General features: G+C 38.1%; 3 protein-coding genes across 3 annotated transcripts; all 3 read right to left on the bottom strand.

The window, feature by feature from the left end:
• Positions 1-1,083, bottom strand: LOC129283056 (beta-1 adrenergic receptor-like). Its single transcript, XM_054918889.2, has one exon. The coding sequence runs from the start codon at positions 1,081-1,083 to the stop codon at positions 1-3; it is 1,083 nt and encodes a 360-aa protein (XP_054774864.2).
• A 4,265-nt stretch (positions 1,084-5,348) lies between these two features.
• On the bottom strand, positions 5,349-6,536 carry LOC129282620 (beta-1 adrenergic receptor-like). Its single transcript, XM_054918499.2, has one exon. It carries the CDS (start codon positions 6,534-6,536, stop codon positions 5,349-5,351), a length of 1,188 nt encoding a protein of 395 aa, XP_054774474.2.
• Positions 6,537-16,093: 9,557 nt separating this feature from the next.
• On the bottom strand, positions 16,094-17,170 carry LOC129282619 (uncharacterized). The gene has a single exon (XM_054918498.2). The coding sequence runs from the start codon at positions 17,168-17,170 to the stop codon at positions 16,094-16,096; it is 1,077 nt and encodes a 358-aa protein (XP_054774473.2).
• Positions 17,171-19,351: the final 2,181 nt, after the last annotated feature.

Below are 19,351 nucleotides of genomic sequence, written 5' to 3'. Positions count from 1 at the left end.
TTAAGTGGCTAAACTATGTTCCTTCGTAGATACTTCGGCCCGTTTCATCCCGGTCTTCTTAAATCCAAGGACTTCTAGAGACTTCTTCCTGAATGTCTTACTGGTAAAGAAATACACCGGACCATTCCACCAACAGTTGCAGAGCAACAGGGCGAGTGCCACGAAGTAAAGATAGTATGACTGTTCACCCTTCACCATCGTCAGGATTAGAGCGACAGCGTAGGGCAGACATGAGACGTAGAACAAGACAGAAATTGCGATCACTGTCTTCAGTCCTTTCAAACCTCGTCGACGTTGGACAGCATTCGCAACATTAGCTTCTGTGATCTTAAAGACGCTCTTTGAGCCTGAGCCACTCTTCTCTTGATCCCGATGGCTCCGACTTGAGACGATGTGAAGTCGATGTGAGGCACGGTACGCGATCGCCAGCAGACGCAAGTTGAGAACAGACAGCACAATTAGGGGGATGGCAATTGCTAGGACTATGATGCTCAGTCCTACTGTAGTTTCAACCCTTGAGATGATGTCTCCAACTCTATACTGGTCTCGGCACATCAATAAAAATATCGGCGTAAAGGGGAATCCCTCAATCGGTAATACAATAACGGTTAGACATATGACAAAGGCATTGGAAATGCAGACGACAACCTTAAACCGTTTGGTGGTGGCGATGCGCATGTACTTGAAGGGACGCGTCACGGCAACGTAACGCTGGACGTTGATCAGGCAGACGAGGTAAAGCGAATTCAGTGCGCAGAATGAGATGCAAAACGGCACATACCGGCAGACAGTATCGGAAATGTGATTTCGCATTGAGATGAAGTAGAGACCGTGGATCAGAGCTCCGACAGCACCTCCGCCGATGTCTGTATATGCCAGGATTTTGAACAGGAAACTTGTTATTTCATCAAAGCAGGATTTTCCTTTTTTGAGGACACAGACTATGAATGCGTTCGATATCAAGATTAAAATGGACATGGTCGAACAGAACATAACATGGACAAGGTCAAAGTCATAGTCCACCCTCGTGATAACCAAAACATCGGTTGACGTCTCTAGTTGACCAAAGCTTGTTTCTGCCATGCTGATGATGAATGCTTCAAAGCGTTGTAAAAATGACGAACTCTAACACAACGTTGCACGTTCCTATTATGAAGTATAATTCACTTCTTGTAATGGACAAAGCTTATAATGAGTTTTATCATTCAGAGGGAAAAGAATAGTTTTAAACAGCGACATGTGAGTGATACATGAGCATTCTGAATCATCATTCAGGTGTTATTTCGCTCTGAAATGTTAATGCTGAAAAACACTGAATGTAGACAATGGTCCGCATCAGGATTTGGATGACTATGTCTATCTCAAACAAAAAGCACTTAACAGTGCTGATGTAAGATCACAAAGCATTGAGTAGTCTAAGAGAGAAAGCCAGGGCTATCCGTATTCATGCATGGGAGCCAAAATCACAGGGTAACGCAAACGCAGGAAGTATTTGTATGACACTTCTATCTTCAAGAGAGGTACTCGGAAATGTAGTTGCTATAGCAACTAACTCCTCCTCTCATTAAGCATGTAATCAATGACGTCATTGGGGTGTTAAACTGTTTCATACTAGTTTATAGATCGACCAATGTCATTATGAGAGCGATGGAGAGATTCGCTCGAGATTTTTCGGGGGATCGCAAAGCATCTTTGTCATGTTGTACATTGGCGCATCAAGGTATAAATAATGAAATGCTAATTTTACAAAATCGTGACGGGTAACCTTTCTTTCAAAGGCACGTGTCACTCTAGTACCATCAGCGCCCACTTTTCAAAAGTGTTTTATCATGGAATGTTCTCACTGGCTTTCTTGGAATCTCAATTCGTATTATGGGGTCCGTTTAATAAGTAAAATCTCTATAAATTATTCCAATCAATCCCATTAATTGTGGTAATTTTGATTTATCCACCTTTGATGTCTTTTTTAATGTGCAATACGTGGCATGTGTGTGTGAGAGAGAGTGTGTGCTTGCGTGTGGGTGGGTGTGGGTGAAGAGGAGAGCCGCTGAGCATACTTCAATAAACCATCATTTGAATGAATGAAAGTAATATTGACAGTGGCGTAATAGAATGCAAGAGGATTGGCCACTAACCATGCTCGCAATTAAGCATTAATTTATTCTTGGAACAAGAACCCTCGAATTTCGCACCTGGTTGTATGATTTTTCTTTGTAAATCTATAGCAAAATAATGCCTCAACTTTAATGACCGAACAGAAATCAGATGTGCGACGTGCTATTTCGGTGTCTTTCAATATCAGCCATTAAACAGCGAAGCGAGATGTCCATGACACGACCATTAATCTTCGAAGAGTGGATAAACGAGTCGCAATAAATGTCCCTCTGCCGTGAATAATCTAATATATCTAAGACAGCCCATCAACGGATGAGAGCGGATGAAAATATACTTGTATACGAAACGAGCACATCCCATTATGCCATTAAAAGTTTCATAATCCCACTAGCTTTCCAATAAAGAGCCGTCATCTTCAATCACGACTATCATGCTTACCTTCCACTTTGCATCCTTGAAAGTTGTACAACTGAGGGCCGTTTCACACAAAGAATTAAATCTGACTATAAATCGTTCTTAGATTCCGAGTTGCGTGCAATGTAAAACTCATCACTGCATTGGTCAGATCTGGGGCCCGTTGCAGAAAGAGTTGCAATCAATCGCAACTCTAAAAATCATGCGCAACTTGATTTTCAACAGCGCGCATTTGGGACTTGCGATTGATTTTTTGACTTGCGTTTAAACGCAACTCTTTCTGCAACGGACCCAAGAGACACGATACGCGTTCGATACTATTCCCGCTCTCACTCAAAGGTTATACACGTTACAAGCAACATAACTGAAACACAAACTTATATTTCCTTTGTGAAACACCCATAGACGGATCATGAAAGAGAGGGGGAAATTAAGCGAAGATTTAATAAATCAAACTGATAAATGGCGTAATAAATGTGTAACAAAATATTACTGAAAAGGTTGTAGGATTATTTAGGACACAAAGGGGAGCAGCAATTGCGAGTTTTCGCAAAACTCTGGAACGCGACATTAGGGTCCAGTAACACAAAAGTTAACGATTAATCATAGACTCGATTTTTAAAATTGATTGTACATTATAGTCAACAGAATCAAACGTAGAAAACTACTCTACAATCATTACTTAGCTTTGTGTTACAGGCCCTACAGATCTGCTTTTCGATCGTGTGCAAAATTCTTTCGCGTGACACCCGCACCATGCTGCGAGATTAAATCCGGCTTTCATGCATGTACGACTGGTCATCAGCGTATGCCCCCTGAGCCGGCGGCGAGCCTCGACTATGACAGCTGGCTGGAGATATTCGAAATGCTTGGCCTACAATAGATTATGACATGGATAAGAAAGTGGTTTTTCAAACAAATCGAGTACATATTGAGTGAGGAAAAACTGACTGAATTAAGGCTTAGATATAGATCATTACAATCTGTCGAATCGATATTGCATCTAATGTGGATTATTAGTGGATCACTGGCAATTGATTCCATGGGTGAGATCACCTCTCCAGCCGAAACCATTTCGCATGCGTTGATATGTACACAGCATATGCAATAGGCCCATCCGCGTCTGAACACCATCCGAATTTGCGTTTTTTTTTTTCTTTTACCTGCTCCTTCTACACAAACAATATGCCTCTAGCACACAATGTTATGGGCATTATGTTTTACTTTCCCCCGAAATGGGTGATTAGGTTCAAATTTTCGGGGGGACCACTTCCATTGACGAGTGGATACCAGGCGCGACCATGGAGTTTCGACAAGCACCCTAAACAAGGGAAGCAAGTCTTTTCCAGATTATGAAAATGCATCCCTTAACAAGTATTTGGCTTGTGAAACCCTACAAGACTTGTATTGGAAATGTATCCCCATTTTCAGTATTTTAAACATCGTTTTTTACACCCTTATAACGTTACGTATAGGCCTATACGTAACGTACTTGCCCACTCTTTAGCCTTTTACGCGTGGTCGCGCCTGGTATCTACTCGTCAATGGAAGTGGGCTGTCGCTGTTACCATAATATTTTGCACACGAACCGCAGATTGATGTTTCCGTTGCAGATGCGAAAGCTAAACAAAATCCTCATGTCGCATTATTTGAATTGCGACGGCCCCAAAAGTCTCTTCCAAAATCAACCGTCGTAAATAAGCGTTCGCGTTCTCCAGCGAAAGGTCGGGAATATGTTAATGAGGACGAGGTACATACATGACACATCTGTCTTTTTGAAGTTCTGGTAAGAACAAAATCAAGGGGGAGAATAATTTTGGCTATTTCACGCTGAAGATGGCGATCGATTTTAACAATTCCAGAGTACCAACATGACCAAAGCCGATTGAAAACACAGTTGTGAGATCTATGGACAAAGTCCTTACATTTTCGTCATTCAAGTCTTTATATTTATGTTATATAACATAAACATTCTAGCATTAACTTTAAGCTGTGTCTATCGATTTAGGGTTTTGTTTTGTGCAATAACACCATCACAAAGCACAGAAAATAATTATGCAATGCTCATATAACCACAGTAAATTCAAGGAAATGATTGCTCCTATAAACACTTTCGTTAAATGTTTTGAATTTCACTTCGGATTTTGGACATGAAGATGGAAATTGGCATTAGGCCTACGGCAAACACTAAATACGGAGTCGATACCCATGATGCACGCATAAATGAATTAAGAAGTTTTAAGATTTCAAATCAAAATGTACATTGTTCCAAAAATGAATCCATACACGTTATTCATCCGTTATTTCTAAAGGAGGGGTAAATAAAAATGAGATTGACTACGAATTTAGATATAATCAATGTCGCCTACTTTTGTGAGTACATTGTGGATATATGTTACTAATTGATATAACAGGAGATATATTGCACTTTTGTCGGTTCATTAAAGTTTTGAAGCAAAAACACAACAAGACAAAAGGTGACATCTCTACATACCGGTGTTTACAATGCAAAGATGATAAACTCACATTAGCGAGTAAGCGAATGAAGTCAAATGATAAATATTTCGACATTCACAGTTAAAACAAAATAGGTATCAGATGAAATGAGGAAAAAAGAAGGCCACAATAGCAAGTTCGGATGTAGCCATATTAACGGTATTTATTAACAATAAATTCATGGTTCGTCTCTGATGGGCGAATGATGCAAACCAGTCACAAATGGAATTGGGGGTCACTATGCTATGCTTATAAATATAATTTTCCTTTCAACTCTCGGTGATCTTAGTCGATAGTCAAAGTGCAAACTGATGAATATGAATCTATCCAGTGGTTTCTATTTGATGAGAGGCTTGAGGCTGCAACTGAAATAAATGGGAAACGTGCGAGTGTCCGCTACCTTGGAAAGCTGTCATTGCCCTCGACTTCCTGCATGTCACGATCTCCAGTGCCTTCTTCCGGAAAGTCCGGCATGTTAAAAGGTAAATGGGTGCATTCCACCAAGCATTGCTAATCATGATCATGAGGGCCACCATCCACCCATACTCGCTCAGATATTGCCTAACATCCGGTGCCGTTGACGTTAGAACGGATATGACAACATAAGGTAGACAAGATACATAGAAGGACGCGGTCATTATAAATACCGTGAGGAATCCTCGAAGACCCTTCCGCTCATGTCGTCTCCCAATCCGGAGGTGATACTCCTGATGTGGGTATTTATTGTTCGAAGAACCACTGCCATCGGAGTGACTGCTCTTTGGGTTTCTTTGGACAGCCCGATGCTGGCTTTTCTCGCGGCGGCTGATACGACAGGCAGTGCAAAGGAGTCGATAATTCAGAAATGTTAGTAGACACAGAGGCAGTATGAAGGAAACTGATACGAATACCACAACAAGTACAAAGTTCCCAGATAAGATGGATTCGGATGGCCTGTGATGTAGGACATCCAACCTCTCAGTCTGTGCATTACACATCTCATCCAGGACATCCCAGAATGGAAAACCCTGTATTGGTAGAAAGACGCACGTGTTAAGCAAGACGTACGCCTTGACGGACAAGGCAGCGATGCGTACACGAGACACTGTCACGCTCCGAAGATAAAACAATGGACGCGTGACTGAAAGATAGCGACAGAAACTCACAAGGCAAACGACGTACAATGACTGCAAGAGCATGAAGTTGTTCACCAGAGGGGTCATTCTGCAGATAGCACGGGAGGTAGGGGTCACTTTTAGAAGGAGGACAGTAGCTGTGAGAAGCGATGCAACCGTACCTCCTAGGAGATCCGACAAAGCGAGTATCTGAAGCAGGAGAGCCATAACCTCATCAAAGAGACTTCGTCCTTTCTGAAGAACGAGTAAAACTAAGATGTTGCTCACAAAGACTAGAAACGCCATTGAGATTAAAATGGCGATGGCTGTAACATCCGTACCAGAATTAGCCACAATCCTGTCTTCAAAGGCGGTTCCGGCTGAAGCATTTGTTTTCTCCATCTTCTCCCTTTTCATACTAATTGCCACTGACAAGTATTATTTCCAAATGATTCACTTTTAACAAAAGGGGTACATTTTTGCTTTTTGTCTTGTCTTTTTAAAGAGAGCGACATTTTATGTCAAGTACTTCGTAATGGTTTACAGCAAAAACCTCTCAACATAATTAGGCAATCTAAGTACAGTGTAAAGCTAATACTACAGAATGAGCAATTAACGAATCAAACGCAAACGCAATGACGGGCATTTTTTTCTTCTTCCTAAAAGCTTCTCCATTAAGTCGCTTCGTGATACAAATCACAGCATCGCATATTAAAAAGGAAATTCAACTTAAGCTTTCAACACCACCAATAATTTGTGGGCTATATCAAGCGTGGTGATGTATATGACTCTTTTTGAAAAGAAATGAAGAAATATTATTCAGAATTCCCCTAAATAATTATTTACCAACTCATGCTGATCGTGGTATTGGTATTTATTTTCCATATCACAATAAAAAAAAAACATTAGAAGGTAAAATACATAATAAAATCAGTAGTATAGTGAAATGGTGTATAAACCCACTCAGCTTTGTTAATATAAAGCTATTCTTCCCTCATACAAGCATTCCACTCCTTGTAGTTAAACTCCACCATGCCCAGTTGTATTAACATTGAGAAACTCGAGAAAACAAGTTTGTAGACTTTCTAAGCCAATGAGCAATTTACAGATCATGTATTTTGATTATCATTTTGAATTTTCATGGTGGAGTTATCTCATGATATAGGTAATGAAGCGATAAACAATATTATTACTTTTATTGTATAACATAATAAATCACTTGACTGAGCCAAAATTACCAACTTTGGCAATAAGTCGAAAAATAAATAATATCACCTAGTTTGCGTGGAAACGGATTTCTGTAAAAGTCAACACAGTAAAATATAAAATGAGAAGTGGAGAATGAAACAAGTAAAATTTCAATCATGCAAAGATAATATTCCAGGCAACAGTGAGATTCAAAGCTAGTGTACACAGAGTATAAATTCCCGTGAAGTAAACATCGCAAAAAATAAAATAAATTGTCAAATCTTGCCTTGTCCCCATTTCAATTGATAAATGTGATACATAAATTTTGAACATTCAAGGACACTGCAATAAATTTACTCATAAGAATGGTTGACACGCGACCGATACCCGATTGTAAGTATAATGATTAACGATGATGGTAAAAGTCAAAGCTTTGTAAGCCCTAAATGAGGCAAAATTGAAACAGGAAAGATATAAAGATCAAACATGAACCGCTGAGCACAATATATATATATATATAATGAATGAAGACAACAATGGTAGGCGTGGCTTAAATCAAGGTTCCCCAGAGCTATCTGCCCTTTGGAAATATTGGCGATATATATATATATATATATATTTATATAAACTCCTCAAAAAAAGTTTGGAAATCTGACTTTAATCGATAATCCCTCCTCGGTTTTAGTAAATGTTAATGTCCGATTGATACCAATGAATAGATTTTGATTCTCTTAAAAATGATACCCTACATGATATGATTATTTTATTTTATTTTATTTATTTATTTCTGCGTGTCATGACAATGTACATATTGTGACCATCACAAAATTGATTACATTGAATTTTACATAATACTAATGTATAATTATGATGATTAACATAACATTAACATAACTGATTATAACAAGGTTGCAGACATGCAGTGGTATGACAAAATAAGCAGATGCTTGAGCTGTTGTCAGACCTTTGGATATATGAAATACATACATGATTATAAATCATAATATATTATGCTTTATAATATATACACAACAAAAAAAGTAAGTCCCCCCTTGAACAAACATCAATAATTTCCGAACCAATGCGAGTTTTTGATATATTTTTACATGAGCGTGTAGGAAATGTTATAAGCTACCATCTGAGTAAATGTTGTGGACATATTTTACGTCATGCTTCAGTGAGCACCGTCAGAAGGCAAAAATGTCACTTTTCGAAAGTCACAAGCCAAATATCATGACTTTGATTCCATTTTAATGGAACTGATTCCGCATTCTCATCATGAAAAATAGTCAGAAGGCTTGTAAAAAGTACTTTCTAAAAGACGATACAACTTGTTTGGCTAAATTTCACGGTTGAATGAACACAAGTCCAAATTTGCTGTAATTGAAGTTTTTACACATTTTTATCAACAAAAATGATAGAATATGATGACAATTATTTTTGGGAAGAGTATCTTCAACAATATTCATCATTTCACGATTCAATGAACATTTATTGAAAACAAAAAATACGATTTTCAAATATCATAGGCAAGTATTGTTTCATTTTGAGAACTGAAACTGATCTTTTATCAACTTTTTTGTTATGTTCATGACCAATTAACATGCTTCAATGATTCAAAGGCGCTTAATTAAACATTCACGCTTGAATGAACATGTGGAATGTGATTAGCTCTTTTTTACGTTATTGGAAAAAATGCAATTTGTAACTATGGATATCTGTCACAAACCTCCTTGCATGGTTCATTTGATTTGATTTTTATGAAAATCCCGATGTTTAATGCATCAGTGAGCACACGATATTCGAAAATTATGCAAATGAGGAGAAAGTTCAAGGCCTTGGCCCCACTCTGTGCCGTATCGAATTGTTATTTTGGTGTGCGCGCCTTTTGGATAGTGTTACTCTGAAGCCATGTGCGAAGTTTCATGAAATAACTGTCGGCAGAAGTAACAAAAACCGTCCATGAAACAAACCCTTATTTCATATTTGTTAAAATTTTGACTTCATCTCTCATAGACTTGTGTACATTATGGATGCATATGTTTAAGAATAAGTAACCCCTTATTCAATATGGTGGAACTTTTTTTCAAGGCTGTCTTTAGCAATGTCATTTGGCAGTAATGTTTATCAACCTATGGGCAGAATTCTGTGCAAAAATGAAATCGATTTGTTTATTTATGGATGAGTGAGCACGCATCAAAGTGGGAAAATTTGTATTTTCAATGTCACAGACTCATTTTAAAGGGTAACAAGGTGAATATTGGGGGCAAATTCGGTTTCAAATGTGACTTTAATTGCTGTTGTTTTTATCATCCATCATTTCTATCACCACACACTTTCCGAACTTCTAACATTTTCATGGTTGAGCGAGCACATTCAAAAACTTAGGAATGAATACTCTTTATACTGCATAAAAATGTATTCTTTTCCTAACAATTTCCCATGATGAGTTTAATTTATGGACAAATCAGGGGTGGATCCAGAAATGGGGGAGGGGCCTATCATCGAGGGAGCCACCAACATTTTCAAATGTTAATATGACCTAACAAGTTGTAGAGGATACTACCAAAACCCCCTATGATGATACGTCACAATACAGGGGCCGCGGAACGGTTTTCAAAGTATGGGGGAGGGACTTAGCCAAAAGTGGGGGGGGGGGGGCTGGCCATGCAAAAACACAATCGTGTGGCCATTTTTACATTTTTGTACATGCGTTTGGAAAAAAGTGGGGGGTCCCCAGCCCCCCCCCCCCCTACCCCGCTTCTGCGGCCCCTGCAATATTGTGCTCACTCAACCATGAACATACGATATCAAAATTGTGTGTGGAGTGGCTAAATGATGGATAGTAAAATGGCATTAACACCATAAAATTCACCTAACAATAACTTTTGCCCAACTTTGTATTTGCAAAATCTGAAAAACGACTCTTGTGACTTTAAAAAATGGTCATTTTTAATTCAATCTTTAATTACTCATGCATGACTCAACCGATCAATCTCATTTTTCCCTAGGAGTTTCTTAATGAGTGTAGAAAACCACCTACGAAATATCATATATCAAAATAATTCCGTTCAAAAGTTACAGCAATTTGATTTAGGGGGGACTTACTTTTTTTGTTGTGTATACATGAAGCATAATATATTATGCTTCACATGGATGTGCAGTGCCTTGAAATGTGGGGCAAGGTAAAAATTCAAAAGTTGCAAAATGACACAATATTGAAAGTCACTAGTTTCCCGTGGGGATGAGTGAGTTTCTCAGCGGTTTCTTTTGTTTTCGATTTTTTCATGCACCTTAACATCAACATTAACATGGAATCAACACGCCTCCGCACAAGCAAACACATAACAAACAAACATGCATGTGTATTTCAAACCACGACCCAAACCATGTTATCTCACAGGACCATTACTACATAAACCACAACAAAACATCAAAAATGAAGAAGCAGGGGCTTGATTTGATTGGATTTTCATCTCTATTGACACCACAGACAAAAAAAATCATGTGCGTTATTGACCCTTCATGACTATTTCTGCTGGTTTTGCAGCTTTTCAATTCAGACCTCATCCAATACTTTTGAATCCTGCTCTTGTCGTGATGGCATGGTCATAACAAGCATGGTATCATTTTAAAGATAATTACATGATCTTTTGAATGATATCAAATATGCATAGTGCAAAATTGCGAGTTGGGAAAAATTAATGGCTAAACTCAGATTTCCAAACTTTTTTGAGGGGTTTATATATGTGTATGAACAGGGGCGTCGATCCTGGGGGCAGGCAAGGGCGATCGCCCCCCCCCCCTCCCCCATTAAATATTGGGTAGGAGCAAATTTATCAATTATCGATTTACCCCCACTAATTTTGACAACTTGAACTTTTTAAAATATACACTGCAAATATATGTTTCAAAAACCATGAATAAACCATTAAACTTGGCATGAAAATATTAAAGATTCCAAATCATCAATTTTTCGGCGCGCTTTTCGGGCAAAATTCTAAATTTTGGACATATTTTTCATCCCCCCATAAGGATTACATGAACTTCGATGAGCTCAACATTACTAAGAATCTAGATACATGATATAGATTGTGCTATATGGATCGAGTACATACTTAATATCTTAAAATATTCACCAAGCGTGTTTTGATGTCAAGATACTGTAAGAAAATTATAGAACCACTTTCTCATCAAATTTGAGAAATATTTTACAGAAAAATGATATCGTACAGCCTTTGGATATACCTAGAGCATAGATACAAAATGATAATGCCTATTACCAATGGGGCAAGCCATGTCTGTTTACTTTAACATAAATGATTTGGGACAATGACATTTTCTTGTACTGCTCGTTATTGTCAATTGATTTACGAATTAGACCTTTTTCTTCCTGGTCACCCATAACAACATCTAGAGTGATGAAATCATACCTGTCAAGCTTTCTTTTTAGTCTTGACCTGACATCAAAACAAATATGCCTTCATTATGTATCTGTTTCATGCCATATGCACTCTATATTTCGTATATTTCGTATCATTCTTCGACAGCAGAAATCATGGCGAGTACGAGGTGCATGCGCCAAAAGTACGCGCGTGAACTCATTAAACTTTTCGTTTCCCCAAGGAATTGGTTACCATAATTATAGCAAGATTTGAAAGAATAGAAAATGATTAGGTACGACGCAGTAAGATACATTAAAACTCGGATTGCATGGGTAAAAGCCAAACTTGTATTAGTCACGAGATCCACTATCAACTTAAGTGTTGATTGACATAGGTTTTCTTACACGTTTACCAACTAGTGGCAAAATGAACACAACATAGGTATAAAAGGACCACATGAACGAGAAGACCCTTTCCCGGCCACTTTATTTTGAACACGGTTAATAAGTACTTTCCAGGTCAAACGTGAGTAATTACACTGCGTCAAACTTTAAGGTACAACGTAACAAGAACACTTCCTTCAACTTTACTGCCTGCTCTCTGAAGGTTTTGGAGAGGAACAGAAATATGAGGGCGTTCCACCAGGAGTTTCCTAAAAGCAACAAGGAAGATGCCATAAATAAGGGTGAGCTAATGGTGTCGTGGTGATCTGCTGATATTCCAATTAAGACGCAGGCGGGAACACAAGACGCATAGAACATTAATGTTATGGCGAGAAGGGTTCTAAGGCCCTTAAACCCAAGAATGGCTCGAACTTTCGCGTAAAGGTTACCCCTATTGCGCCTAGGATCGTTGTCAGAACTTCTGACGGAGAGGGCGTTGTGCTGTGCGTTGTGGGTGTTGCCTTGTCGATTGTCCTGCCCGAAGGATGACGAAGAAGACACTGCTCGATCCCTTACGTGTGTGTTTTTCTGTGCAACCTTGCAAGCAATAATCAATAGTTTGATATTTGTGATAGTAATAATGGCGAGTGGAATGGCCAATGACACAATAGCGAAGAAACCCCTTGTGTTGACCTCCCGGATGTCATATTCGGGATCGTGATCGTCTGGCTCTCTCGAAGATCTAAATTCGCACAAAATGTTCAATATTCCACTGGGTGATTCATTTCTAAACAACAGCAAAGGCACAACAAAAAAACACGAACAACAATATACTGTAAAGACGATTATGCGCATCCTCCTCATATTTATGTATCTTCGGTGAGCCAAAGGATACACTACAGATACGCATCTGTACAGGTTGATGATGCACATTAAATACAGGGACCTCAGAATCATGTAGAATGACATAAAAGGAATAACTTTGCAGATTATTATTGAGAATGGAAAGGTCTTGAGCGTGATACGAAGCACTTGGACAAGACAACACGCAAAGCCTCCGACCAGATCTGAGACCGCCAGAGTTTGGATAAGATATCGCATGATATCCTCAAAGCGTCGACAGTTTCGATGAAGCACTACTAGGACAAAAAGGTTGCAAACTAAAGCGAGTAGGGCTGTGAGGCTGAAGCATATACCAGCCACAATGTCCATGATCCTTGCTTCTCCATACACCCCAACATTTGGAAACGTGGCAGTCGTATTATTCATCTTGATGTAATGTAAATCACCATGTAAACGTTAAACTCGCCTGACATCATCCAAGCGTCGAAGTACTTGACACTAAACCAGTGAACAGAATTTTATTTTGAATCAAGAATACACTTTACTGTTCACTCCAGGACTGTTCAGTGTCTGTACCGTCACAATTTTGAATACATGCAAATCTAATTAAAAATGGATCTCCAGTTCTGTCTAAGCGATGCTCTCTGTACAACTTTAAAGAGAAATGCCAGTAGTTGCAGTAAACACTGATTTTATGAGAAAGTCCGTAAAACCAGGCTTAATTGTCAGTATATCATCGAGGATCTAGATCTGGTACAGTTACATAAACTGACCTTTGTGAAATCTTGAAATCTACGCTGAAAAATGTTCACACTGAAGATCACCAACACAGATAGGCACACGTGGGACAGTGTATTATTATTGCTGAAATAAAGACCCGACGGAAGTGACCGAATCCGCGCTTATTTTGCTTATTTCTCAGCAATTACACAATTTCTTCCAGAATCCTTTGGCACATATTTTTTATTCATACAAACAGACACTTGGGTGGTCATTATATTAGATTCTGTAAAAAGTCATTTTGAGATCGTTACCAAAACTGGAATTTATCTTTAAGCAATACATTTATGTTCTGTATAACGTGTATGTTTTACCAGCATATTGATTCAAGGAATTAAACCATTATATTGTATTTCCGAATAGGCAGTAACTCAAAGGGATAACCTAATGATCTTTGAATTATTTAATTGGCAATTAAAACAGTTGAATACAAACCTGCTGGTGGTTCGGACTTCTTCAGACGCACTTAATATTGACTCGTCATGGAACCCTTGAACCGCTTATGACGTCTTTAAATTTCTAGTAATACCACGATATTATATGGAGCCTTCTTTCTTTGAGTTTAGTTAAAACATTAACAAATATATCAAGGTTATGTACATTTATTGCAGAGAAGCTAATATTCATACTTTTGTTCACGTGAATGTAAAACACACACATAAAAATAAGATTGCAAATGATAAGTTTCCATTGCTGAAATCATTCTTTTCTGCGACGAAACGCATAAAAGCACCCCTTGTAAAATCAATTTTACAACTGAAAGGGCTATCCTGTGTAAATAAAACAGAAATAAATAAATAATAAACTAACTTCCAAAACTGTACATTGTATTGCAATATTGAATTCACAATAAAATAAGCCTATATACTTTGGAATTATTAGCATATCAATAACAGGTGCGTGAAATTTTTACATAAACTATTTTCGAAAGTCGATTGAAAGAACGTGTCCGTTTGTTGGAGTCATCCAAGTATTGAAGTTTAAAGTCATATATCACGATGTTAATGGGGAATTCCATCTTGCAAATATTATTGTAAATATAGCAGAAAATAATGAAAAAAAAATATTGGTAAAGGTTTGAGGAATCCGCCAAATATTTAAAAAAGTTATTAGAAGTTCATTTTTTTTTATTCAGGACTTCATATGCGAACAGATTTCCATGTATTGTGAAATAAAAAATAATCAATGGAATATCATTTTCTAAAAAAAATGGAAATGATTTTTATTGCACCTTCAGTATATCAACAGACAAATCATTTCACATCCGCTCCTGAGAGAAAAAAATATTTTAGTCATCATTGACCATTAATAAAAATCAAATCCATACATTTCATACATAACATATAGGGCTGCTCGTATATGATGTCGCAAATCAAAATCTTAAAATTGTAATAACTTTCTTAATCTTTGATTGATTTTCCTCAAACCTTCCCCAATATTTTTTTCTGGTAAATCAACGAATTCTTCGTCAGGGTGAACTTCCCCTTCAAGCTTAACTACACAATTTTGCCAGAAGTTTGATTTTTAACCAACCCGAACTGGCAACTAATTTATCCAAGCAGCTGTTCATTTTCAAAGAAGAACAAAAGAAGGTACGGCAGTAAGTAACTTTTTGTTTTCCGCCGTTCGAAGTCGCTAGTCTCATGGGGAAATCCAAGGAGTGATTTTTTGCAAATATCCATTTGTATCGATACTCCGTCTTTTACAACAACAAACTGGTATTTGAACGCATGACAAGACATCAATACCAAAGCAATATTACGCCGAGAACTTTGGCCAGATTGTATAAATTAACCTTTAATTAGTGACAAAAATAAGAATTTGACCTTTAATGAAACCAGATTTTGACACTTTTCCGATCGATTACGGCTAATGAAAATTTTAAATGCGGTCGAATATTGTTGTTCATTGTAGTAAATGTAAGAGTAAATTTGAGTCATATTTCAGGAAATATTGCATAATTTCTTTTCGCATGCCTCCGAATGATGAACTGCACATATAACCAGACCTAGATGCAGCGAAGAAGCAATTATCATAACGATAACATATTTCCCTTATATTTACGGAGTCATGCGGGAATCATTTTGTCTACACATTTGCAATGAATGTTGTGCATGCTTGACATACTTTCTGCTGGCGGCTTTGAACCTTGTTCAAATGAATTTTGTTTGTTCTTACTCCATCTCATTTCAAACCTCCTTGAACCAACGTACATCAGTCATGACCGACCCCAATAAATATTTACGGAGTCATGCGGGAATCATTTTGTCTACACATTTGCAATGAATGTTGTGCATGCCTGACATACTTTCTGCTGGCGGCTTTGAACCTCGTTCAAATGAATTTTGTTTGCTCTTACTCCATCTCATTTCAAACCTCCTTGAACCAACGTACATCAGTCATGACCGACCCCAATAAACTTCCCCTTCAACCAAAGTTTCATGTCTTTCCTTAGTTTGAACGCCTCTTTTCTAAAGGTCTTAGATGTGTATATAAAGACGGGTCCATTCCACCATGTATTACTCATGAGGAAAAAGATGGAGACAACATCATATTCCAAGTAGTCCTTGTTCTTTAAAGCACGGGTGACAATAAAGCAAAAAGGGATACAGGATATATAGAATAATCCCGTGACAACGATGACTGTCTTCAGTCCTTTGAAGCCAGATGAAGCAGGGTGGACAGTGCTCTTATACTTGATGCGATTATTCTGTTGATTTGACCGACTGTTCCCAGATTCCAGGTTAATGGTTTGGTTTTGGTCTGTGGATAGCGTTTGGGATCGTTTGACGTTTGCGTTCCTACGCACTACCCGACAAGCGATAAACAGCAACCTCGCATTGGTATAGGTGAGTATCAGAAGCGGTATTGCAAATGCAATGACAGTGACCGCGACTGATGCGGTTAAATTCGGGAGCATGTCCGGAGGTGGGTGCCAGACGTTCACGATTGGGTCGCAATACGTGTCTAAATGGCTATTCAGAGGCATGCCCTTCAAGGGAACAAGAGGAAGAACGAATCCGAACACAGCAAACTTCATGATTGTTGCACAGATGCGTACTGTTTTAGGAGTCAGGAAACGCAGATGCGTGAAGGGTCGCAAGACAGAAACTAGTCTGTAAATATTGATCAAGCACACGATGTAGAGCGACTGGAGCACCAGGTTTACTGTCACAAATGGAACCAGTTTGCAGATCACAGCCGAAGGTGCGAACTGCTTCAAAGAATGGTGAAGACTCTGTAACAGGCAACCAGGGATGCCACCCATTAGATCTGTTATCGCTAATATTTGGATCAGAATTCGCATGACTTCATCGAAATGGTTGCGACCCCGATGAAGTACCAACAGCACTAAAACGTTAGAAATTAGCGTAAGGAATGCCAGAAAACCGAAGGACAGGCTGATGGCAATGGCTCTTGTTTCTACTCTAATTGAGTCATTCTCCTGATCAAGATCCACGGATGAATTCATTTTTCTTATTGTTCTGATCAATCTCACGTTTTCCCTTTAGGTCCGAGGACTAGGTCCTGGAGCACACACAATTTGAAACAAAAGTGACGATGAAAACGCATCTGAAGTCATCGAATGTATCCGCGAAGACGTCATTTGGAGCCATCCTGTTCATTCCGCATGGGAACTGATAGAGCCATGACGTAGGCTCCTGGAATAAAGTTTAAGCATATATGCTTTGAAACGGCCGGTCAAACACCGCCGGTGTTAATCCTGTTGGAGCTTGTAACTGATTGCGGATGTCAAATGTCGACTCCGTGCATCATTAAGAGCAAAATGTTACAATGTCATATCTTAACAATTAAGTCACCTCAGTCATGTGCGTCATTTTTCTGTCATGGATACAGTTTCATAAAGCAGTATAAAGGATGTTACGCATGATTTTTACGACTGGTGACACTTTCTCGGGGATTCAACCAACACCAATGATAATTTAAGGTAAATCATATACCACAAAAAAAGGTCACCAGTCGTTCGTATATTCATGCCTAACTAGCAAACAGCTTTATGAAAGATCACCCTGTGCAGAAACAATTATCTATTCATTACAAGACACATATTGTCGTTTGTTAGACAGGAGGGTTTAATTACACCGCGATGCTGGAGAGTAAAAATGAAGAGTTATTATCAGGTTGATGGGAGGTAATGACTACAGGAAATTAGAAATGAGAATGATGGGGTGCGCGTCGGTGGGTGAAATATCAAAACAAGAATAGAGAAACATTCTGAAGAGAAGAACAAACAGTGGTTATGTGTTACAAAATTGGCAGAATTGATAGCCAACTAAATAGGCCTCAGTAGAGATGGCTTTTGCTCGCAAACATGCCCATTCAAGAATGGGCAAAAGGCAAGCATGTATTCCTAGACCTTATTAATATACGACTTAGATTTGAATATATGGTAAAATTATTAAATATAAATAATTCTCTCAACCTAATTCATTAAATTACTGACTATAATTCTCTCAGATTTCGGAACCATCCATTATAATAATCGAAGTTGATTCCTTTTCTATCAGATAAAAAAAAATATCAGTGGAAACATGGAAGGTCGGACTCCACACGTTCCAATATTCTTCCGTTACATAATTATTCAACTATTAAGATGACGGAAGGTTACATAAATTGCATACATACATTTTAAGTATCAAGTATATTCTATAGGGAATTTAGTGTGCTTGCAGATAAATCATATTCAACATTTTCCCGTAGTCTGGTGCAGCGGCAAAATGAGTTGCACCACAAGCTAGGGCATTAAATAAAATTTTCATTTTCTAATTATTTACTGTTAACGCTTCCGGATATTATTGTACATTTTGACTTTGGGGTTATGCATTTTAATTGACCAACAATAGCCTTGGATCGTGTGAAATCGGTTTGTATTTTGCGTTTAATTTCGTTTTCTTTCAATTCTATCATTGCCTTATTTAAAAGTTTGTTTTGAAGTTAATTGAAATAAATGTCTAATGTCACCTTTGTATTGTAGTTGTGTACGGGTGCATGCGTGCATGGGTGTGTGTGGGGGAGGTTGTATATGCACGAGGGATTGCGTGTGTGGTGTGTATCTGTGCATCAATTAAACACATCATGTAAAAAATGCGGACAAGGTTAGGATATAATATGGGCAGGCGTGTGGGAGTGGGTGTGAGGGTACGTGTAATGGTGGGTGTGGGTGTTTTACCGAGTGTGTGTGAATCTTATCATCATAGACAAAATGCGGACAGAGTGAGGATATATATATATATTGGCAAGTGTGAGGGAGTGTGTGAGTGTGAATCTAATATTAACGTCATGGAGAGAATGCGACCAGAGTGAGGATATAAAAATGTGGGCATGTGTGCGAATTATTTATTCACATTTCTTTAATAGCGAACTTTTTTCAAATAAATGGGACTGAACATGTTATTTTAAAAATCCTAGCAATAAAACACAATTATTATTGTTATGATTAAATTTTTGTGAGCTTAAGATAATTCATGTATTTTCAGAAAGAAAATAATAAATACTACACAAAAATAAACCATTGGAAATGCACCACAATTAATGATAATTAAAAAGATACATGAAGGCAATTTATTTTGAAATGTCATTATCGCTCATTTGAGGGACAGGATCATTTAACATTTTCCTGTGCAAAAAAAAA

Source organism: Lytechinus pictus, chromosome 19 (assembly GCF_037042905.1).
Source record: "Lytechinus pictus isolate F3 Inbred chromosome 19, Lp3.0, whole genome shotgun sequence".
Classification (NCBI taxonomy): Eukaryota; Metazoa; Echinodermata; class Echinoidea; order Temnopleuroida; family Toxopneustidae; genus Lytechinus; species Lytechinus pictus.
The sequence above is the reverse complement of the archived record's forward strand: the minus strand, read 5'-3'. Positions and strand labels throughout refer to the sequence as shown.